The sequence below is a fragment of the Hyperolius riggenbachi genome, chromosome 3, assembly GCF_040937935.1.
Source record: "Hyperolius riggenbachi isolate aHypRig1 chromosome 3, aHypRig1.pri, whole genome shotgun sequence".
NCBI lineage: Eukaryota > Metazoa > Chordata > Amphibia > Anura > Hyperoliidae > Hyperolius > Hyperolius riggenbachi.
In genome coordinates, this window is record NC_090648.1 from 493,512,665 (window position 1) to 493,537,009 (window position 24,345).

Genomic DNA, 24,345 nt, shown 5'->3' on the forward strand with positions numbered 1-24,345 from the left:
AAATTTGCAATAAAAAAAGTTACCTAAGGGTCTGAACTTTTTAATATGCATGTGAAGAGGTTATATTACTAATATTTTTAAAATTATAAGCTTGTAAATAGTGATAGAAGCAAAACTGAAAAAAATGCACCTTTATTTCCAAATAAAATATTGGCGCCATACATTGTGATAGGGACATAATTTAAATGGTGTAATAACCGGGACAAATGGGCAAATTAAATACATAGGTTTTAATTATGGTAGCATGTATTATTTTAACGCTATAATGGCAGAAAACTGAGAAATAATATTTTTTTTTCTTCCATTTGTTCTTAATAATTCCGTTTAAAATGCATTTAGAAAAAAATAATTCTTAGCAAAATGTACCACCCAAAGAAAGCCTGATTGGTGGTTGAAAAAACAAGATAAAGATCAATTCATTGTGATAAATAGTGTTAAAGTTATTGGCTAATGAATGGGAGGTAAAAATTGCCTGTATGCATAAGGTGAAAAATGACTGAAGCTATACAATTTAGGTGTGTGTGTGTGTGTGTGTGTGTGTGTGTGTGTGTGTGTGTGTGTGTGTGTGTGTGTGTGTGTAGCTGCTGGTTCCTACTTTTATCGCCCCATCTTTATATTATTATTTAGACAGGAGTAAGAATTCACCTTTATATGGAAGAGTCATGTACTGGGGGATCTCTGATTGGAGCGTGTGATAGATGCGCGTCTGCATCTGGTTCCGTGTTTATTTGTTCTGTGAACGTGATTCGCTGGCTGGACTTCACCCTTTAATACCGGACCTTCAGCTGTGATTCAGCCCAGGGTTCACTGTGTGCTTCTGAACTGGCCTCACATCATGTTCCCAATGTACGGCGCGGGTCAAAGTATCACACCTGGAGAGCGCAAATTACAGGAGGAGAAAGCGGCAGACGTGTCCCCTGACACACTCCTCTGGCAGCAAATCGAGGTGCAAGCACGGTCGGCCCACCAGAGCACAGGCAGGCTAAAATTATTTTTTTGCGTAGAGACCAGCACTCTCCAACAATATGACTGAAAAAGTACAGTATATACTTGAATACAAATCGACCTCCTGTATAAGTCTACTCCAAATGCTGCTTTTTGCAGCATGATCCCTTTGTGTTTTGGGTGGAGGAGGTCATGTGAGAAAGCCATGTATGCAAGTATGGCAGAAACAAACCGTAAATCATTCCCCTGATGCCGACACAAACTGTTACCAAAGGTTCTAAACCATGCATTTTTTTTAACACAGGCTGTGAATGGAAACGTCCGAAAAGCTTTCTACTGTTGCTGGCTTAAAACTCTCTAGGTATGTGGAGTTTACAGAAGGACTGTTTCTTTGATAGGTTCACACAAAAACGTACAGATGGATCCAGCGTTATCTATAGGATCATAACTGTCCATCTTTAATGCATCCGTTGTCTTAATTGCGAGAGCCGAACACAAATGTAAACACAAAAAAACCCTCCCTTCCTGTTAACTCAGAACACTGTTCTAAGTAGACAGGATAAAGTGTGGAGACAGCTAGTGGATAACAATTAAAAATACATCTCCTGCAGCCATTTACCCCTTCTTCCCCCTCCCCCACGCATACGTATTATGGCGCCGCTGGTGAGCTAGGCGCAGGGAGAGCCAAATGACACCTCACCCTGCTGCTGCTCAAATCCATGGCCATCCTAAATACTATTCCCCCTCCTAGTTGTAGCAACTCGGAGGGAGGTGTAATTTGGGGTCTGACGATCGTTGGATCCCCAAATTACTTTTGCGCAGGGCGGACAGCCAGAGGCGGGACAAGGTCCTCCAGCACCCAAGGCTGAGACACCAAAGTGCGCCCCTCCATCCCTCCCACCCCAGCCGTCACACACTGATTGCTATTAGACTAAGAGGCGCTCCAGCCCCCCCCCAACACCTTAACCACTTAAGGACCAGGGGTGCTTTGGTTGATCTGTGCTGTGTGGGCTCTTCAGCCCCCATCACAGATCCGGTTTTAGGCAGTGCGATCAGACTTCCCCCTTTTTTCTCCACTAGAGGGATGTCCTGCTGGGGGGGTCTAATCGCCGCTGCTCACGTGTGCCTAGCGGGGGGGGGGGGGGGCGGGGGCTCCTCAAAGCCCCCCTCCGCAGCGCTATTCCCCCTCCCTCTCCTATTGTCTGTGGGCGGCACAGGACGGCGATCCGTCCTGTACCGCCTCTGATAGGCTTTAGACGATCTCCTTTACGGCGCTGCTGCAACAGCAGCGCCGTGCGACATAAACACCGGGGATTTCTTTCCCGTGTGTTTACTTTTCGCCTGCGAGCCACGATCGGAGGCTCGCAGGCTGTTCACGGAGACACCCTCCGTGAACTGACATGGAAACACCACTGCGACCTGCCGACGCCTATCGGTGCTAGGCGGTCGTTAAGTGGTTTTAGGGCCTTTTTCCACTAGCCTGCGATTTGAGATTTGCTTCTGATTGCAAATCGCAAGGTACATTAAACTAATGGAAACTGCAGCAGCAATTTCCATTAGTGCGATCCGATTGCGATGCGATTTTGGTCAAAGCGCAATCGTCATCCAGCTGCGTTTTGTATGCGATTGAGCTGGACTATGAGTATAGTAGCTCAATCGCATGGTGGAAATTGAAACACGATTACGATCGCATTTCATAGTGGAAAAGAGCCCTTAAAGGAGAACTGTAGTGAGAGGTATATGGAGGCTGCCATATTTATTTCCTTTTAAGCAATACCAGTTGCCTGGCTATTCAGCTAATCCTCTGCCTCTAATACTTTCAGCCATAGGCCCTGAACAAGCATGCAGCAGATCAGGTGTTTCTGACAAATTTAGACAGATATGACAAGATTAGCTGCATGCTGGTTTCTGGTGTGATTCAGACACTTCTTTAGGCAAATAGACCATCAGGGCTGCCAGGCAACTGGTATTGCTTAAAAGGAAATAAATATGGCAGCCTCCATATCCCTCTCACTACAGTTCTCCTTTAATCTCTATCTGATTTGCAGTCACTGCCCTGTATCCCCTTTTCTTATTTCTCTCTGCTTCAAACACAATAGGGGAATGATAGCTGAGTGAGTTGTGTGCTCCCTCCTACACTGCGCCCTGAGGCAGGAGCCTCTCTCGCCTCTGCCTCGGCCCGGTCCTGCGCACAGCATAGCACTTCGATACTCTGTACACCGGGCACCAAAGTGATCTGCTTCATCCCCCTTCCCTTAAAGTTACCAAGATAAAGCACCTGTTTAAAAAAAATAAAAAATAAAAAAAAAATGGTTGTTTTGTGCGGTCTGTAGAAACTTGATTGATTGATTGGTTGGTTGATTGACGCAGTCTGTAGAGACATGAGTGATTAGTTGTTTCCGCAGCGTTCTGCCGTTTGACATGATAGCCGGGTGTCTGGCTGAGACTGGATCCTTGTCTTGGGGCGTTGTGTAACTGCTGTAATAATAGAGCGGTTTAGCAGTAATGATGGCTCCCTCACCCTGCACAGCAGGAAAAGTCACTTCTCGGTGGCTGTTGGCTGGTTTCATCCTGCGGGGCCTCAGTGCTGAGTAAGCCGTATTTATAGAGGTGAGAGGGGGCAGTGGGCATTGTCTGCGCTTACCTGCGGCCGTCACGTACTGCAATCTGTCACTCTGATTGTTGTAAGCAACCGCCGCCTTATCTTCACAGGCGTTCCTAAAGTCACTCACCACTGTGCAAATGTGCAAATACTAAAGAAGAGTATTATTGTAGCTGGTGTGTAAGGAGAAAAAAATAAATAAATAAATATAGAGAGAGAGAAAAGAGTATAGGAGTGACTACCCCACGCCTGCTGCTTGTGTCATTAGCTGGAGGCTGTGCTGTTATGGAGGTCTGTGTCCTGGATCAGAGAGAGGAGTATAGTGGTGACTGCCCTACGCCTGCTGCTTGTGTCATTAGCTGGAAACTGTGCTGCTGTTATGGAGGTCTGTGTCCCGGATCAGAGAGAGGAGTATAGGAGTGACTGGCTAGTGAGACAAGCATCAGGCATGAGACAAAGGCCATGCTGCTGTTATGGAGGTCTGTGTCTCGGATCAGAGAGAGAGGGGGGTATAGGGGGCACTGTCTCATGCCTGCTGCTTGTGTCATTAGCTGGAGGCTGTGCTGCTGTTATGGAGGTCTGTGTCCCAGATCAGAGGGAGGGGTATAGGGGGACTGTCTCACGCCTGCTGCTTGTGTCACTAGCCAGAGGCCGTGCTGCTGTTATGGAGGTCTGTATCCCGGATCAGAGCGAGAGATGGGTATAGGGATGACTGTCTCATGCCTGCTGCTTGTGTTATTAGCTGAAGGCTGTGCTGTTGTTATGGAGGTCTGTGTCCTGGATCAGAGAGAGTATAGTGGTAACTGCCCTACGCCTGCTACTTCTGTCATTAGCTGGAAGCCGTGCTGTTGTTATGGAGGTCTGTGTCCCGGATCAGAGAGAGGGGTATAGGGATGACTGTCTCATGCCTGCTGCTTGTGTCATTAGCTGGAGGCCATGCTGCTATTATGTGGAGGTCTTTGCCCTGTATTGGTGCTGTATCTCAGTGCTAAAGAGTACAATGACCTGTACAGAGTGACAGTGACTCAGTTGTGTAATTACTGTACTTTATCTTCTCGCTGGGAATGACTGTACACAAAATGGGAGGAGGCGGCCCAATCAGCAAACTTGAGTAATGAAACAATCTTACCACAGCGGGAATGTGTAAAAATGTACGGCGGGGGACTGGAGCAGCAGTGAGTGACGGTGAGGGCACAGGTTGGCTTCATGGGGCTGGTAGAAGCCCCAGGTAAGTGAAACTCCATTTTTTTTTTGTGCCTGATAACTCCTTTAACTATCATCATAGATTAGAAATATCTGGCATGTGCCACAGATGCTGTGATGAACCATTGTTATCATTTGGTAATGTCTGGCATGCACAGATTGGTAATGTCTGGCATGCGCCGCAGAGGCTGCGATGAACCTTGTTATAGCTTGGTAATGTCTGGTGTGCATAGATTGGTAATGTCTGGCATGCAGAGATTGGTAATGTCTGGCATACATAGGTGGTAATGTCTGTCATGCATAGATTGGTCATGTCTGACATGCATAGATTGGTAATGTCTGTCATACGTTGCAGAGGCTATGATGAGACCCCTGCCAGTGGGGGGAGATGTAGCCTTAGTCACTTGTGTGCATCATTATTGCAGAGTTCTTGCATACAACAGACTGCTGTTTACTATAACAGACTTTATTCTATATAGCTGACAACTGATTGGCTGCCTGAGACAACACCTTCAGTCTCACCTCTGTGAATGTCACCTATCTCTGCCCATAAATTCCTGTGTATTTATTATCGTGGAGCCTGAACGATAAGTGTTTATCTCTGTGACAAAGTATCATTTATCGGTAATGTGTGTAGTTGTGTTTTCATAGCTGCAGGCTGTTTCCCTGTCATATTCTCTATGCTGAAGTTATATCTCTGAATATATTTGTAGTGTAAGAAGAACCAGATCTGACCATTGTTGTCTGTGACCCAATTCACTGTTGTATTTCTCTAGCAGAGTTCACAAGACTGTTTGGAGTCCTCTCCCAGGATCCCCTCTACCCCCTCCCCACTGATGGCTGTGCTCACACAATTGCTCCCAGGGATCAGGCTCAATTCTTTAGGGATAGTTTGGGTTTTTATTATACCACAATTACTCCGCAATGGTAATCAGCAGCTAATATACCTTGTACACGCTAGAGGAAACTTGAGCTAGACGATCGATCTGCAAAGTCCCTGCTGAGGATCTTCTATGTGTACGACTGGCCCGCCATGCAGTTTTAGTGATGGAGGGCATTACTGTCAGTTAGCAGTACTGCTCTCACACTGCCTACTGCCCCACCAGACAGGAAACTGCCCCAGATAAGCACCTGTACTGCAGGACACCTCTGCTCTCACACTGCCTTCTGCCCCACCAAGGCAAGGGACTGCCCCACCAGACAGGAAACTGCCCCAGATAAGCACCTGTACTGCAGGACGCCTCTGCTCTCACACTGCCTACTGCCCCACCAAGGCAAGGGACTGCCCCACCAGACAGGAAACTGCCCCAGATAAGCACCTGTACTGCAGGACACCTCTGCTCTCACAGTGCCTACTGCCCCACCAAGGCAAGGGACTGCCCCACCAGACAGGAAACTGCCCCAGATAAGCACCTGTACTGCAGGACACCTCTGCTCTCACAGTGCCTACTGCCCCACCAAGGCAAGGGACTGCCCCAGATAATCACCTGTACTGCAGGACGCCTCTGCTCTCACACTGCCTACTGCCCCACCAAGGCAAGGGACTGCCCCACCAGACAGGAAACTGCCCCAGATAAGCACCTGTACTGCAGGACGCCTCTGCTCTCGCACTGCCTACTGCCCCACCAGACAGGAAACTGCCCCAGATAAGCACCTGTACTGCAGGACACCTCTGCTCTCACACTGCCTACTGCCCCACCAGACAGGAAACTGCCCCATAGCAGTCCAACTTCCCAGTCATAGTGGGCATTCTGACTCTTACCAGAATTGTATGTGTGGCTGCTTATCTTGGAAAAGTGCTGAGTGATGCCTGGGAACAGGCGGGAGCATTGCAGAGCATCAGCCAGGTCGAGCTGTGTGTTATCTGGTTAATCATTTCACACAGAGCTGTAATGATTAATCCATTAGCTGCTGCTAATCGCTGAGAGAGAGACAGAGAACGGCTGGAGGAGAACTGAGCCTCTTGTCCGTCCATGAGCTGCTGACTGACCCCACTCCTCTGCTGCCAGGTGCCTGCCCTCCTCTGCTGCCAGGTGCCTGCCCTCCTCTGCTGCCAGGTGCCTGCCCTCCTCTGCTGCCAGGTGCCTGCCCTCCTCTACTGCCAGGTACCTGCCCTCCTCTGCTGCCAGGTACCTGCCCTCCTCTGCTGCCAAGTCTCTCGCCTATAGTGTCTTTGCTCCGCCTCTCTGTCCTCCGTTGCCGGGAGTCTCTCCTCTGATATCGGGGCTACACCCCTCTGTACTTTGCTGCCATGTCTCTCCTCTGGTGTCTGGCTCTGCCCCTCTATCCTTTGCTGCCTGGTGTCTCTCCTCTGGTGTCTGGCTCCGCCCCTCTGTCCTCTGCTGCCAGATGTCTCTCCTCTGGGGTCTGGGGCTCCGCCTCTCTGTCCTTTGCTGCCAGGTGTCTCTCCTTTGGTGTCTGGCTCCGCCCCTCTGTCCTTTGCTGCCAGGTGTCTCATCTGGTGTCTGGGGTCCGCCCCTCTTGCACAACTCTGGAACTTTGTCTTCTGGATGTATCTGTGACTTTGCTAATGCTTCCGTTTGTTTTTGCTTTCTCTGCAGAAGATCACGACTCCTGGCCAGACATGGGGATTTTATGACAGAGCGCCAGAGGCCTCCAGGTCTTCCATGCTCCGCAGAACCTAGAATGGTGAGAGGATTTATTCTGGGATGTTGGTTGTTGCTTATGTGAACCCTAAATGGAAAGTACAATTCGCTTTTGCTGAGATAACATCAGGTGAACAGGATGTGGTCTATTTGTAAATGAAACCAACCAAAGTTCATGAATTCTACCAAATTAAAAAAAAAAATCTTAAGAAAATATAAACTATTTATAGCCCATCTCCTGGCACACCTGTATAAATATCATCCAATACAGTCTTTCCCCTAAAATAAGACATCCTCCGAAAATAAGACCTAGTGACAGTCCCCCCATGCTCGCCTGCTCGCTCAGCCGCCCGCTTTACCTAATCTGCTCCCGCTCCTGGCCCCCACCTTAAAGGGGAACTGAAGAGAGAGGTATATGGAGGCTGTCATGTGTATTTCCTTTTAAGCAATACCAGTTGCCTGGCAGCCCTACTGATCCTCTGCCTCTAATACTATTAACCATAGCCCCTGAACAAGCATTCAGCAGATCAGGTGTTTCAGACTTTAAAGTCAGATCTGACAAGACTAGCTGCATGCTTGTTTCTGGTTTCATTCAGATACTACTGCAGAGAAATAGACAAGCAGGGCTGCCAGGCAACTGGTATTGCTTAAAAGGAAATAAACATGACAGCCGCCATATAGCTCTCTCTTCAGTTCCCCTTTAAAGTCTGGATCCCCCTGCAGCTTATGCTGGCATAGCAGTGCGCACATCAGCGAAGACTTGCGGCAAAAGCAGCTACGGTAATGTATCCAGTAACAGTGTTGCCCTATACAGGAAGTGACCTCTGTTTACTTCCTGTCAGCGCTGTTACTGGATACATTACCATAGCTGCTTTCGCCACAAGTCTTTGCTGATGTGCGCACTGCTATGCCAGCATAAACTGCAGGGGGATCCAGACTTTAAAGGTGGGGGCCAGGAGCGGGAGCAGATTAGGTAAGGTGAGCGGCTGAGCGAACAGGCGAGCATGGGGGGCTCTGACTATATATACACTGGCTGAACAGGGGATGTCTGACTATATACACTGGCTATAAAGGGTGGTATATATATATATATATATACACACACACAGAGGGGCTGCAGCCCCTCTGTACTTATATATTTCTTATGGAGTCTGGGGACCTCCAGCGCTGCGTGCATGCCTTGCATAGAATTGCATAAAAAAAAAAAAAAAAAAAAAAAATATATATATATATATATTACATACATACATACATACATACATACATACATACATACATACATACATACATACATACATACATACATACATACATACGCTGTTCACGGGGGGGACTGACTATATACACTGGCTATACAGGTGCGATCTGACTATATACACTGGCTACGCAGGGGGGGTCTGACTATATATACACTGGCTATACAGGGGCGATCTGACTATATATAGACTAAAGAAGATCTGGCTACCCCAACAAAATACAAGACCTCCCCGAAAATAAGCCCTAGCACATATTTTGAAGATAAAATAAATATAAGACAGTGTCTTATTTTCGGGGAAACACGGTAGCTTCAGGGCTGTGGAGTCGGTACAAAAATCCTCCGACTTCTCAGTTTAGGATTCCACCGACTCCTCTGATTTGCATATATCAATCTTGCCGATTGAAAGTATGTAAGATAAAAGGCATCTCGTCACTGCCAACGCTTAGGAATTTTTAAAGCTCTTTTAAGATGGCATCGGCTTTTGGGAACAAAACAAAGCTCCTGACCAGGAAGCTGACAGTGTACCCATCCAAGATTGTCATTGCCAACATGAATGCCCAAGAATGTTGTCTGTATAATAAACAACAACAACAACAACAAATAACATTTGTAAAGCGCTTTTCTCCCGTGGGACTCAAAGCGCATAAGCATGGCTCCGACCATCGTGGTACAGGGGAAGAATTTTATAAATCTGGAAATGCCAGGCTAAACAGGTGGCTTTTCAGTCTGGATTTGAATAGCTCCAGGGATGGTGCTGTCTTTACTGGGTGTGGTAGGGAGTTCCAAAGAGTAGGGGCAGCATGACAGAAGGCTCTGTCTCCAGATTTTTTGAGGTGCACTCTGGGAGTGACCAAGTTTATAGAACTTGCTGATCTGAGGTTGTGAGAGGTGTGGTGCAGCTTCAGCAAGTCCTTCATGTATCCAGGGCCCAGATTGTGCAGGGATTTGAATGTCAGCAGTCCAATCTTGAAGAGTATTCTCCATTCTACTGGTAGCCAGTGCAGTGAGCGAAGGATCGGTGTAATGTGACAGTGGCGAGGCTGGTTTGTTAGCAATCTGGCAGCAGCATTCTGCACTAATTGCAGGCGACGCAGGTCTTTTTTGGGGAGGCCAGCATAAAGGGCATTGCAGTAGTCCAGCCGTGATGTGATGAAGGCGTGGACTAGGGTTTGAAGATCCTCTGGGGGAATCAGATGTTTAATCTTTGCAATGTTCTTCAGATGAAAGAAGGAAGATTTAACTACAGATGAAATTTGGTTTCTGAAACTCAATTCCCCATCGATTAGTACGCCAAGGCTGCGCACAAGGTTGGAGCTGTTTATGTCTGAATTCCCAATCCTGATTGGTGTTGCTTTAGGATAGAGCTGTTTTGATGGCGAGCACTGGCTTTGGACAAACAGGACCTCAGTTTTGTCAGCATTCAGTTTCAACCAGTTATCATTCATCCATGCCTGAAGCTCAGCTAAGCAAGAGTTTATTTTTGGGGTAGGGTCTGTTCCACCAGGTTTGAAGGACAGGTATAGCTGTGTGTCATCGGCGTAGCAGTGGTACGTCAGGCCATGTCGTTGGATAAGTGTACCGAGTGGCAACATGTAGATTGCAAACAGCAGAGGGGATAGGATTGATCCTTGTGGCACTCCGAATTGTAGAGGTGCAGGTTTGGACATTATAGGTCCTAGGGATACTCTCTGTGTTCTGTCAGTCAGGAATGATCTGAACCACTGGAGGACTGATCCACTGATGCCACAGTACTCCTGCAGTCTGTTAAGCAGGATTTCATGGTCAACTGTATCAAAAGCAGCTGAGAGATCCAACAGGATTAGGATGGAGCATTCCCCTCTGTCCCTTGCCATGAGCAGATCGTTGCAGACTTGGATGAGGGCTGTTTCACAGCTGTGGTGTTTCTTAAAGCCAGATTGTAGAGGGTCCAGGATGTTGTTTACTGACAGCCTGGTTTCAAGTTGCAGATAGACAGCCTTTTCAATAACTTTACCTAAGAAGGGGAGGTTGGAGACAGGTCTGTAGCTGCTCATAGCATCTGGATCCATGGAAGGTTTTTTGAGAAGGGGCTTGATGATTCCTTCTTTTAGAGAGGTAGGAAACCTCCCTGCTTGCAGAGAGCAATTTACTATTTTGTGAAATGCTGGACCAAGCAGGTCAGGGCATTTCAGCATATGTTTAGTTGGCCCAGGGTCCAGGTCGCAGGTTGTCTGGCGGAGACGACAGAGGGTGTCTGAGATCTCTTCCTCGCTAATACTTTTGAAATCAGTCCAGGGTGTTAGGTTGTTTTTGCAGCTATTTCCATTAGTTGCATGAGTCTTGGGTGCTGTGGACTGAATGAGAGACCGAATAGAAGATACTTTGTCAGCAAAGTAGCAGGCAAATTTCTCACATAGCTCCTTTGAGGGAGTTATAGTGGGTTTTAGACAGGATGGATTACATAGTCTATCAACTGTGCGGAATAGTTGGGCTGGTCTGTTGGCGGCCTTTGCGATCTCCTGTGATAGGTAGGAGGATTTTTTCTTGGTAAACGCATTTTGGTAGCTTTCCCGGTGAGAGACAAGGGTGTGTTTATCTTTTGAATTCTGAGATTTTCGCCACTTCCTTTCTAGTCTGCGCACTTCTTTCTTTAGGTCCTTTAGTGAGCTGTCAAACCACCGTGCATGGTGAGGTGGTGTAGATCGTTTGATGCGAACTGGAGCGAGGGCGTCATAGGCAGATGACACTGCATGGTTGTAAATCAGGACCATGGAGTCTGGGTCTGCGCAATGATTGGTTAATGCGTCGAAGTTGAGGATATTCTGAACGTGCTGGGGTGAGACATCTTTCAGTGAACGGTATTTTATGAGTTCTTTCCCTCTGTGTTTTATCGCTGGTGCTGTCAGAGAGAAGTGGATGGTGTGGTGGTCTGACCATACCACTGGGTTTATATCCATGTGTGATATTAAAAGTCCGGAATGAAATATAAGATCCAGGGTGTGCCCTTTCGTATGGGTGAATAAAGATTCAGTGGAGCCCTGTATCAGCTGGGTGTTCCAGTGTGTAGCCCACCACCTTGCACAAGAAGCCCTCTGCCTTTTCTATATCTGATATAGGGAAGGACAGGGCCTTTTACTGCAAGAGGACAGATCTGAGTTCCAGCATTCGGGGTTCCAGTGAATCTTATAAAAAATCTAAGTTGTAGAAGGAGGCACACCACAGGCCAGAAATTTCGTTCTTGTTTATTTACTTTGTCGGCACACACTACATTTTATGGGCTCCTCTCTTCATCACCTGATGAAGGACGGAGCCCGTAACATGTAGTGTGTGCTGACACAGCAAATTAACAAGAATTAACAAGAATGAAAGTTCTGGCCCGTGGTGTGCCTCCTTCTACAACTTAGATTTTACTGTACACTGTGTGGTGCAGGGGGTGTTGTACCTGCCAGTAGGAGTGCACTGGCATATTGCTCTCCTAAGAGTGATTACATGCCCCCAACTGTCCAGAATCCTGCGGGAATGTCCAGATTTGGGGGGCTCTCCCGCTATCCCGGTATGACCACCCCCAAGTCCCGGGTGGCAGTGGGCAGAGAGAATGAAAAAAATGATCGAGGCGCCAACCGCGCCGAAGGGGGATGGCGGATGTTGGCATTACATTTCTACCTCCCTCTCTCGGAATCTGCCCCCCGTGTCCCCCCTGGAGGCAGAGTGCGGAGCAGGCTGTAATCTTACCGGCGTCCATCCATGCGTACCGGTGTTGTGTCTGATTACGCTGCCTGTGGATTTGCGCTGCCCCGCATGCGCAGTAGGAGACTGTGTGGTCACATTTCCTATTTCAGAATGCTGCTGATGGTGACATAATAAATATTTCCGCTTCCACACATCCTACACTCCTCAAATTTTCAGGGTAGGGAGAGGATCCCCCGAACTACCTATATGCCAAACTGCAGCCCCCGAGCCCCACTGGTTCCCGAGATAGGTTTTTCTAATCTATCTCCTGAACCAGCGGGGCTCGGGGACTGCAATTTGGCATATAGGTAGTTTGGGGGATCCCCTCCCTTCCCTGAAAATTTGAGGAGTGTAGGATGTGTGGAAGCGGAGATATTTATTATGTTACCATCAGCAGCATAAATCACTTCACACTGCGCATGCGTGCTACTCAGTGTGGAAGGAAGCTTCCGGGCAGCGTGATCAGACATTACACCGGCATCCGACTTCACTCTGCTTCCTGTGACGTCACAGGAAGCTGAGTGAAGCCAGATGTCTGTACGCATGGATGGACGCCGGTAAGATTACAGCCCGCTCCGCTGCGCACTTTACTCTGGGGGGGGGACACGGGCAGATTCCGAGGGAGGTAGGAAGAAATGTCATGCCGGCATTCCGCATCCCGCTTCGGCGCGGCTGGCGCCTCGATCATTTTTTTTTTTTTTTTTTTTTGCCTTCTCCAGGCGCCCTCCTCCCCACCCACGGGCACCCTTACCCTCCTCCCCACCCACGGGCACCCTTACCCTCCTCCCCACCCACAGGCAGGGTATATGAGGGAAATATTTATTAAAGAGGAGCTGTTAGGTATAAGGTCTCAGAGAAAATAAACACATATATCAGTAGCTAAATATAGGCTGTACTTACATTACATATTTACAGAATTTTTATATAGTATATGCAGAGAATGATGCTCCTGACAGCTCATGGCAGGTTCCATGTTTGTCTGTCTCCTATGAAGCCAAATGTGTCGTCATGTCCTGCCTGCTTCCTGATCACAGAAAAGCTCGTACTGAATAACACTAGTGTGCAGTGAATATTAACCACTTTACCCCCGCGCGTACGTATTTCTCCGCCCCTTTTTCCATCCTTTAAAAACCAGGGACGGTGAAACACGTACTTTCCGCGTTCCCGACGCTGTCCGCGCTCCCGCTCGTAAACACGCCGCCCGCCGCTAGTAAAACCGCCGCCGCCCGCTCGCCCGGAGATCAATGAACGGGAAAATCCATTCCCGTTCGTTGATCTAAGCCCCACAATGACCCGCTGCTCTCCTATGGGCAGCGCGATCATTGTGAGAAGAAACTCACGTGTCCAGCTTCCTTATTCTTCCTCCAAGCTTCCGGAAGGAGGCTTGGAGGTCGCAATAAAGCAAAAAGTTACTGTGGCCATCTTGTGGCCAAATAGTAAACTACACCCTACACATTTTTCACATACAAATAAATGACTTTTACACAAAAAATTAACTCATTACCTCCCACACTCCCCATTTTTTTTTTTTTTTGTAATTAAAAAAAAATTCAAAAATTTACAATTAAAAAAAATACATAATTAGTTACCTTAGGGACTGAACTTTTTAAATATTTAAGTCAAGAAGGTATAACACTGTTACTTTATAAACTATGGGCTTGTAATTAGGGATGGACGCAAAACTGAAAAAAATGCACCTTTATTTCCAAATGAAATATTGGCGCCAAACATTGTGATAGGGACATAATTTAAACGGTTTTATAACCGGGACAAAAGGGCACATAAATTTCATGGGTTTTAATTACAGTAGCATGCATTATTTAAAAACTATAATGGCCGAAAACTGAAAAATAATTTTTTTTTTCCCCACATTTTTCCTATTTTCCCATTAAAACACATTTAGAAAAAAATAATTCTTGGCATAATGTCCCACCTAAAGAAAGCCTAATTGGTGGCGAAAAAAACAAGATATAGTTCATTTCATTGCGATAAGTAATGATAAAGTTATAGACGAATGAATGGAAGGAGCGCTGAAAGGTGAAAATTGCTCTGGTGGTCAGGGGGTAAAACCCCTCAGTGGTGAAGTGGTTAATTAGCCATGTGGCTAGGAACAATAGCTGACTCCTGCAGTGTACTCGGGAGATTTATCAGTGCTGTGCGCTGGACTGAGTTACATGCTATTGTTACTTGACCCTATAACTTCTCATTAGCAGCCGAGGGGAGAGCCCCAGAATGCTTTGCAGTATGGTATGCGGCTTGCATCTTCTTAAGAGCTTGGGAATAACAGCTTTGCTGATAAGCACACATCAAATGTAAGAGAGATTTTTATCTTCAGTAATGCCTTTTTGGCTTCCTTCTAAACTGTTTAACACAGGAGAATAGAGGTTTAAATTAGCTTTTGTAGCCTGACAGTTATTTTTTAAATATAAAGGGATAAAATATTAATTAAAAAACAAAATTCTTTAAAAAAACTTCATGGTAGGCGTGACTAGGGGGTGTGTTAAGTTTCCCAATGTCTAATTTGAAAATGTTGGAAGGATTGTGATTAAGTGAGCAGGAGCTCACAACCCATATAGAATTGACACTTATTAAACAGACAATATTAGACCAGACAAATAACATTTATATCGCGCTTTTCTCCTGGCGGACTCAAAGCGCCAGAGCTGCAGCCACTAGGACGCGCTCTATAGGCAGTAGCAGTGTTAGGGAGACTTGCCTAAGGTCTCCTACTGAATAGGTGCTGGCTTACTGAACAGGCAGAGCCGAGATTCGAACCCTGGTCTCCTGTGTCAGAGGCAGAGCCCTTAACCATTACACCATCCAGCCACCTATTAATGTGTTGGGATGCTCAAACTTTTAAAGTTAACCTGTAACATAAATAACCCCTCTGGGGAATACTTGCCTCTGGATCCTAACGATGATTCCTCTCCTGCGGTGTCCCTGCAATCCAGCGCTGCAGCCCCCAAACAGCGGCGAGGTAATTATTTACCTACCGCGATCCTGCGCAGGTGCACTAGCGGCTCTTCATTCGGGCTTGGCGAAAATAGCCGAGCCTGATCGTGTTCGCTCTACTTCGCACACGCTAATCCTTTGCACCTGCGCAGTAGAGCGGATCGATCGGGCTCTGCTATTTCCGCCTTAGTCCAAACGTAGAGCCGCTAGAGCGCCTGCGCAGGATCGTGGTAGGTAAATATTACATGCGCCTGCGCACCCTTGTCAGTATTTGTCAAGGGACTTTCGGGGGAGCCAGCGCTGGATTCCCCCAAGCTTCAGAGGACAGGTCAGAGTCCCAATGAGGCTTCCCACTTCCGAGGTATCTCCCAGAGGGTTTTTTTTCCTTACAGAGTCTCTTAAAGCAATAGTGTACCTCTGTGTTTTTTATGTACACCTGAAATGCATTTTAAGTAAACTTAGGATTATGCTGTAGAGAAGCTGTTAAATATAAACCAAAACCTAGTCCTTGGTAAGAGTACTTGTAGAAGGTGCAGACAGAAACAAAGAACATCTATCAGGCCCTAGGCACTGTAACTGTGGGTACATGTAAGAGTGATGTGCAGGTACTCTGCAGGGGAATGAGGAGATTCTTCCTCTATTACACATTCTTCATGTACAATCTGAACATGGATCAGGCCCTAGGCAATGTAGCTGTGGGTATATGTAAGAGTGATGTGCAGGTACTCTGCAGGAGAATAGGTGGATTCTTCCTCTATTACACATTCTTCATGCACAATCTGAACATCTATCTGGCCCTAGGCAATGTGACTGTGGGTATATGTAAGAGTGATGTGCAGGTACTCTGCAGGAGAATAGGGGGATTCTTCCTCTATTACACATTCTTCATGCACAATCTGAACATTGATCAGGCCCTAGGTACTGTAACTGTGGGTACATGTAAGAGTGATGTGCAGGTACTTTGCAGGGGAATAAGGAGATTCTTCCTCTATTATGCATTCTTCATGCACAATCTGAACATCTATCAGGCCCTAGGCAATGTAACTGTGGTAAACACTGTGGGAGGCACCCTTAAGTCTCATAATATATAAATATCAATTGAACACAGATAAGCATAGTGCGTCTTACCTGTTATGAAGGCTCGTACACATATGGATCATATAAATCGAGTTTATTAATAGCACTATGGACTGGACAACGCATTTCGTTGATGGCGCCCACGCTGCACATCTCTGGCATACAGCACTTTATTTGACCTGAGGAAGCAACTTGCGGTCGCGAAACGCGTTGTCCAGTCCATAGTGCTATTAATAAACTCTATATGATCCGTATATTATGAGACTTAAGGGCGCCTCCCACAGTGGTTATTACTTTTTAATACCCCACTACGTGGGTTTATACTTACTGTAAGTTCATTATAGTAGTATCTTTTTCCGGGAGCGGCGACCGACAAGGCCGAGTGGAGACGGTACTTCTCCACACGTTCTGATGGTGGTTGCCTAGATAGCAACCCAGAATTGTGAGTATATTTTTTCTACACTAGATCATCTTACGCAACGGTAATACACGATATCGGGCTCCCAGTGTCCCTGTGTTTTTTATCTCTACTAGTCCTACTAATGTAACTGTGGGTACATGTAAGAGTGATGTGCAGGTACTCTGCAGGAGAATGAGGAGATTCTTCCTCTATTACACATTCCTCATGTACAATCTGAACCAGGTTTACGGGAGATAGACAACACCTCTGCGATTAGTGCGCACAACATTCTCAGTGCATTCACAACAGCTCTGCGGGGAGTGCATATGTGCTACTGTGTTAATTAATTCATAGTAACCAAAACCCAATTTTAACACTTTATCAAATTAATGGATTTCATAGGCAAGGGGCGTGCTTAAATTTGCATACAAAATTTGCATAAACCTGCGTCAATGCAGAATTATTTGCATCTCATTGACCAATCCTACTAGTGAGACAACTACACATCGCCGACAAGGAATTACAGCCATAAAACACTTTTCTGGCAGAAAATGGCTTCTGATAGCAAGGAAGAGATTAAAAGTATCAACATTTCATAGATTTTAGCTCTGGCATACTTAATTGAATGTGTCATTGAGTGAAGGCTAGTGATGGGCTCACAGGTAGTTACGAATAGTTACCTACTCGAATTTGTGATTCAAATGAGGCTTAATTGCCTCAGCTGTGTGCATAGTTAATTTACCCAGAATTCCGTTGGCTTGAAGGAGGAAGTGCATGGTATTGAGTCTTGCAACGCATCCCAAAAGCCGCATGCAAGACGTTTGGGTCGCATAGAAGCCAACGGAATTCTGGGTGATTAGCCCCTCATCTCTCATGCACACAGCTGAGGCAATTCATCCTCATTTGAATCACAAATTCGAGTAGGTAACTACTCGTGAGCCCATCACACTAGCAGAGGCGACTAAATAGTAAAAACTTATGAGCAGATTTCAATAAAACAGCCATTTATTAGGAGGATAGATGCAATTGTTTCTCATCAGTTTATTTTCACCTCGTGTTTCCTTGACGAAAGGGAACTCCAATAGCACACAGAGAACTGTGGAAACCCCATATATGCTCTTACCCCCCTTTCTACCCTCTTGGAAACTAAAGTAAGCATATTTTACCTGGAGATTTCAATTCAATGCCATCCCTAGACACACATGTAATGTTATATCGGATAGCTTAGTAGTTAAGAGTTCTCAAATGTTACATTTTCTTGCATGGAATAAAGGTTCTGGAGCCAAGAATCCTGTCTTGACGTTTTGATCACATGGCCAGCGTCAACAGACTCCAGGGAGTGTTTCAGTTTCTGTGGGCGTGGCTGCTGCTTGGATTGTATCATCCTGCTGTTCACACAACAAGGAGGGGGTGCACAGATGTGGCTGGGGCCTGGTCTCCTGATCAAGTCATTTAAAAGGGTTTTCTTTGGCATCAGCTGATCAGAGACCTCTTCCCCAGGCAGTGTCTGCACACTTCAAGGGAAACATTACTGTTTCTGTACCTGCCTGTGTAATTATGTGTTGGTGACATGCAGGAAGACCTGTCCTGCATGTGACAGGGACACTTCAGGGAGTTGTGAAGTTGTCCCTTCTGAGTAGTGACTGGTGACAGATGACAGCAGGGAATAATGTGCAGTAATGCTGGTTTGTAGTTGCGTGGAGCATATGTGACCTTGAGGGCTGTTATCGCTCCACGTTCCGTTTACACAACTATAGTAGAACCGCAAGTCATTCATGTCACATGTTTTATGTCACCAGCACTAGGGACAATACAACGTACTGCACAGAATGTCCAGTCTATACAATGCAACGTACCGTACACGGTGTCCATTCTGTAAAATTCAATGTGCCGTACACAATGTCCAATCTGTACAATAAAACGTACCGTACGCAATGTCCAGTCTGTACAATACTACTTACCATACACAATGTCCAAGCTGTACAATACAACGGACTGTACGCAATGCCCAGTCTGTACAATACAACGTACCGTACACTGTCCAAGCTGTACAATACAATGTACCATACGCAATATTCAGTCTATACAGTACAATGTACCGTACGCAGTGTCCAGTCTGTACAACAAAACGTACCATACGGAATGTCCAGTCTGTACAATACAATGTGCCAAACGCAATGTTTAGTCCATACAATACAACGTACCGTACGCAATGCCCAGTCTGTACAATACAACGTACTGTACACTGTCCAAGCTGTACAATACAACGTACCGTACGCGATATCCAGTCTATACAGTACAATGTACCGTACGCAGTGTCCAGTCTGTACAATAAAACGTACCATACGGAATGTCCATTCTGTACAATACAATGTACCATACGCAATATTCAGTCTATACAGTACAATGTACCGTACACAGTGTCCAGTCTGTACAACAAAACGTACCATACGGAATGTCCAGTCTGTACAATACAATGTGCCAAACGCAATGTTTAGTCCATACAATACAACGTACCGTACGCAATGCCCAGTCTGTACAATACAACGTACTGTACACTGTCCAAGCTGTACAATACAACGTACCGTACGCGATATCCAGTCTATACAGTACAATGTACCGTACGCAGTGTCCAGTCTGTACAATAAAACGTACCATACGGAATGTCCATTCTGTACAATACAATGTACCATACGCAGTGTCCAGTCTGTACAATACAACGTACCGTACGGAATGTCCAGTCTGTACAATACTACGTACCATACGGAATGTCTAGTCTGTACAATACTACATACGATACGGAATGTCCAGTCTGTACAATACAATGTACCGTACGCAGTGTCCAATCTGTACAATACAACGTACCATACGCAGTGTCCAGTCTGTACAATACAACGTACCGTACGGAATGTCCAGTCTGTACAATACTACGTACCATACGGAATGTCTAGTCTGTACAATACTACATACGATACGGAATGTCCAGTCTGTACAATACAATGTACCGTACGCAGTGTCCAGTCTGTACAATACTACGTACCGTATGCAATGTCCAGTCTGTACAATACAAAGTACCGTACGCAATGTCCAGTCTGTACAATACAAAGTATCGTACGCAATGTCCAGTCTGTACAATACAGCATACCGTACACAGTGTCCAGTCCATTCGGAATGTCCAGTCTGTACAATACAACGTACCATACGCAGTGTCCAGTCCCTACAGTACAAGGTACTGTATGCAATGTCCAGTCTATACAATACAACGTACCGTACGCAGTGTCCAGTTTGTACAATACAACGTACCGTACGGAATGTCCAGTCTGTACACTACCACGTACTGTATGGAGTGTCCAGTCTGTACAATACAACGTACCGTATGGAATGTTCAGTCTCTGATACACCCATTGCGATCTCATACACTGTCTCTGGGAGTCATGGTGCAGTCCCTGGCACTGGTGGCTTAGAGTAGGATTTCCAGGATCACAACTGTGTATCGGGAGTTGAGGAATATGACATTTTGTATAATGACTGGAATGATTCTAGGAACAGTGACGTATAGTTACACCTGCAGGCAGCATGACCGCATTGTACAGATTGGGGAAGAATTCACAGTATTGCTGCAGCAGATTTTTTCCAAACATCTAGTCCTTACTTTTGCAAAACAGTCAACAGTTTAGATTTGTCAAACTTAAAAAAGTCCATTAACATTTTATAAACCCAAAATGATGGTCATAGTAGCACACAAGGAAGCACAGCAGGTTATATCCTCTGCTCCCCTTCCGCTCAGAATTCCCTCTCCAGCAACCTAAAGTCATTGAAGGAAAAGTGCCTTATCAGTCCTCTGCTATGCTCATCCTTGGGACTATGATTTTAAAAGGACAGCAGGTGATGAGGGGAGTGGTCAGTTTACATACAAACAGTCATTAACGCTCTGCACTCAAGACACTTAAAGGATACCCGAAGTGACATGTGACATGATGAAATAGACATGTGTATGTACAGTGCCTAGCACACAAATAACTAGGCTGTGTTCCTTTTTTTCTTTCTCTGCCTGAAAGAGTGAAATATCAGGTATGCAAGTGGCTGACTCAGTCCTGACTCAGACAGGAAGTGACTACAGTGTGACCCTCACTGATAAGAAATTCCCCTTTTTATCTCTTTCTTGCTCTTAGAAGCCATTTTTCTGCTAGGAAAGTGTTTTATATTTGGAATTTCTCATCAGTGAGGGTCACACTGCAGTCACTTCCTGTCTGAGTCAGGACTGAGTCAGCCACTTACTCTTTAAGGCAGAGAAAGGGAAAAAAAAAAAAAAAAGAACCACAGCATAGTTTTGTGTGCTAGGCACTGTACATACACATATCTATCTCATCATGTCACATGTCACTTCGGGTATCCTTTAAGGTAGCCATACATCTAGCGATTCTGATTCAGTCGACAAAACGATCAACTTTATTGGGAAATCGACTTCAGTATGGTTGATCAAAACTCGAACTTCTAGTGACCCTCACACTACAAGTGATATCCTATGCGACTGACCTTCACTAATCGATCTGACAGATGTTGTGTCTCCCTGCTCTGAATGCAAAAATCACTTCAGTTGATTAAATGATACGTAAACAGTAGGCAATTCCTGTGCGCACGACCGATAACTTGCATCCTGCTAAGTCGACTAAGCTGATCGGTTTGAAATATCAGCCACTTTTCATCGATTGGGCACACTGGAACACACTAGTTTCTCTCTCGATTGGATAAAATTATCGACTTGAATGGTTGACCGTACAGCAAAATCGCTAGATGTATGGGCACCTTAAAGTGGATCCGAGGTGAACTTTTACACATTGCATAATTGTGTTCCTTTCCTATTGTTTATAGAGCATTCCTCAAGCCAAATACTTTTTTTTTTGTTTTAATACTCTAAATCCCTATAAACTAAAAAAGCCACGCCCACGGGTTTTCAGAGAGCCTTGGCAGTAGCAAAGGCTCATGGTAGCTCAGTCTGGGCAGGAGGAGGGGGAGGTATTACTAGCCATTGATTTCAGAGGCAGAGGGGAGGAGGAGAGGGGATTAGGCAGATGGCTCAAGATACAGATAAGCCTGCCTGTGTGTAATGTTTACAAACAACATGGCTGCTGTCATTGTATCACAGGAATAAATAATCATATTCTATTAAAACTGTTTGCAGCTAGATTTGCTGTGTAAACCATCTAAATTTTAGATAAGATATATATATATAGACAAGTTACTTGTTATAGTTTATTTTTCATCTCGGATCTGCTTGAACACTAGTAGTGATAAAGACAACTAGATTACAAAATTGTATTGAGTTGCAAAGTGAATGATACGAGTTTCCAAAATGGATTGCAAGCAACAACATTCTGTACTGGACCCTTTCACCAGCATTGAGGTTTTCTCCATAGAAGGAGTCCCTACTTTACCTACAGCAATCACCAAGTAGGGACTCTATCTACAGAGGAAACCTCATCGCTGGTAAAAGGGTTTAGTACAGGATAATGTTGAATGCAATACATTTTAGAAGCTTATATCCTTTGTTTGCAATCAAGTACTATTTAGCAGTCTAGTTGTGTTTATTGTTCTTCACAAGGGAGTTTTGTAAACACGGTCAGAGGGAATTGGGGTATCAGTAAACAAAATCAGGGGGTATCAGAATTTGGTAAACACAATCAGATGGTATCGCAGATGATGCTAGAGAGGTGTTCCTCTGGCCTGCTGTGTTCACAGCCTGTTGTAGAAAAATAAGTAGTGAGAGTCAGACTGCATGATATAGAATTTGTGTACAGCAGTTTTTGGAGTCTGATGAAAACTGTTACATGTAAAAATGGGCTATTGAATTATTGATTGGCTCCCAGCCCAATTTCCCAATTGATCAACCAGATCTGATTAATTAGATCAGTCGGAAATGATTGATCAGGTCCACTAACGGGAAGGGAAATCAATTCCACTTTGATCAGATCAATGGAGTTGATCCATTTCTGAACGATTCTATTGATTTGGGTACGTCTTCACTTCCCGTTAGTGGACCTTATCGATCGTTAACAACCAATTGCATTCATCAGATAAGCCGGTCGATTGTTTGGGAAGTTGGAGCATTAGTGGCCACATTTACAGTTCTATGTCTGTTTTCTGTATAATTGGTGTAGAGATTTTGTGGCAAAAGATCGGTATTTGAGGTGCGTTTGTGTTTTCCGCAGTGTGATGGTTACAGACCCGGCCTGCCATGTCCGCCATCTCGGTAGACACTGACGTGGAGTTCTGCACCATCACCCCCCTGCAGGATGACGAGATCGGCAGCCCATTGCCTCGGGAGTTCTTCCAGGACTTGGGGGACATCCAGGACATCTCTGAGAACATCGGAGAGGACGGCTCCACCTCGTTCAGCACTGCGGAGTACCAGTACCTGGGACACAGCCCCGGCTCCAATGGCTCCAATGTCAGCACTGACCAGACAGGTGAGCCATCAGACGGGACTGGGGTGCAGCGTCACAGGTGTGGGGAGGGGCTCATTCATTAATGCTGCACCCCTGAGGTCTGTCACTAGAGGGGGACACAGCTCCGGCTCCAATGTCAGCACTGACCAGACAGGTGAGCCATCAGACGGGACTGGGGTGCAGCGTCACAGGTGTGGGGAGGGGCTCATTCATTAATGCTGCACCCCTGAGGTCTGTCACTAGAGGGGGACACAGCTCCGGCTCCAATGTCAGCACTGACCAGACAGGTGAGCCATCAGACGGGACTGGGGTGCAGCATCACAGGTGTGGGGAGGGGCTCATTTATTAATGCTGCACCCCTGAGGTCTGTCACTAGAGGGGGACACAGCTCCGGCTCCAATGTCAGCACTGACCAGACAGGTGAGCCATCAGACGGGACTGGGGTGCAGCATCACAGGTGTGGGGAGGGGCTCATTCACTAATGCTGCACCCCTGAGGTCTGTCACTAGAGGGGGACACAGCTCCGGCTCCAATGTCAGCACTGACCAGACAGGTTAGCCATCTCAAAGGACCCCACGGTACAGGGTCACGAGCGGGGTGCTCATTCACTTAGGGCCCATTTCCATTAGAAGCGGTGCAAATGCGGCTACATAGCCGCATCGCACTGCGGGTAACCTGAACCCAATGCACGGCAATGGAACAGTTTCCATTGCGTAGGGTCCGAGAATCTGCAGCATGCGTGTGTTTTTAATGCGTTTGTGGTTCGCATATCCAAAACGCATATGCGTTTTTCACGTGTTTTACAATTGCGTTTTATGCACCAAAAATGCAGCATTTTCCACAACGCTAGCGTTTCTACGAAGTGTGCACCTGGCCTAAGGCTGCATCCCTGGGGGGGTCTCTCATTAGAGTCAGGCACAGCCCTGGCTCCAGTGGCTCCACCAGCAGTGATTGGACAGGTGAGCCGTCACACAAGGCTGCGGTACAGCATCACGGGCGGTGGAGGCACTAAGCCTGCACCTCTGAGGGTCTCTCATCAGAGAATGCAGCTCCAGTGCCGACCAGACATGTAAGCCATCAGAGAGGACTGCAGTACAGCGTCACTGGCGGGTGGCTCATTCTCTAAGGCTGCACCCCTGGGGGGCGAG

General features: G+C 46.2%; 1 protein-coding gene across 2 annotated transcripts in view; it reads left to right on the forward strand.

The window, feature by feature from the left end:
- The first annotated feature begins 1,266 nt into the window (after window positions 1-1,266).
- The window catches only part of PPARA (peroxisome proliferator activated receptor alpha), a 52,358-nt gene continuing 29,279 nt past the window's right edge, over window positions 1,267-24,345 (forward strand). Inside the window, exons 1-3 of one of the 2 annotated variants that reach the window (XM_068278213.1) lie at window positions 1,267-1,306; window positions 7,312-7,399; window positions 22,961-23,218. In XM_068278213.1, coding sequence (XP_068134314.1) covers window positions 22,987-23,218 — 232 coding nt within the window. In that variant the 5' untranslated portion in view covers window positions 1,267-1,306; window positions 7,312-7,399; window positions 22,961-22,986. Of the gene's footprint in view, window positions 1,307-6,676; window positions 6,760-7,311; window positions 7,400-22,960; window positions 23,219-24,345 lie in introns of those variants that run through there. The other variant, XM_068278212.1, reaches the window with a different exon arrangement.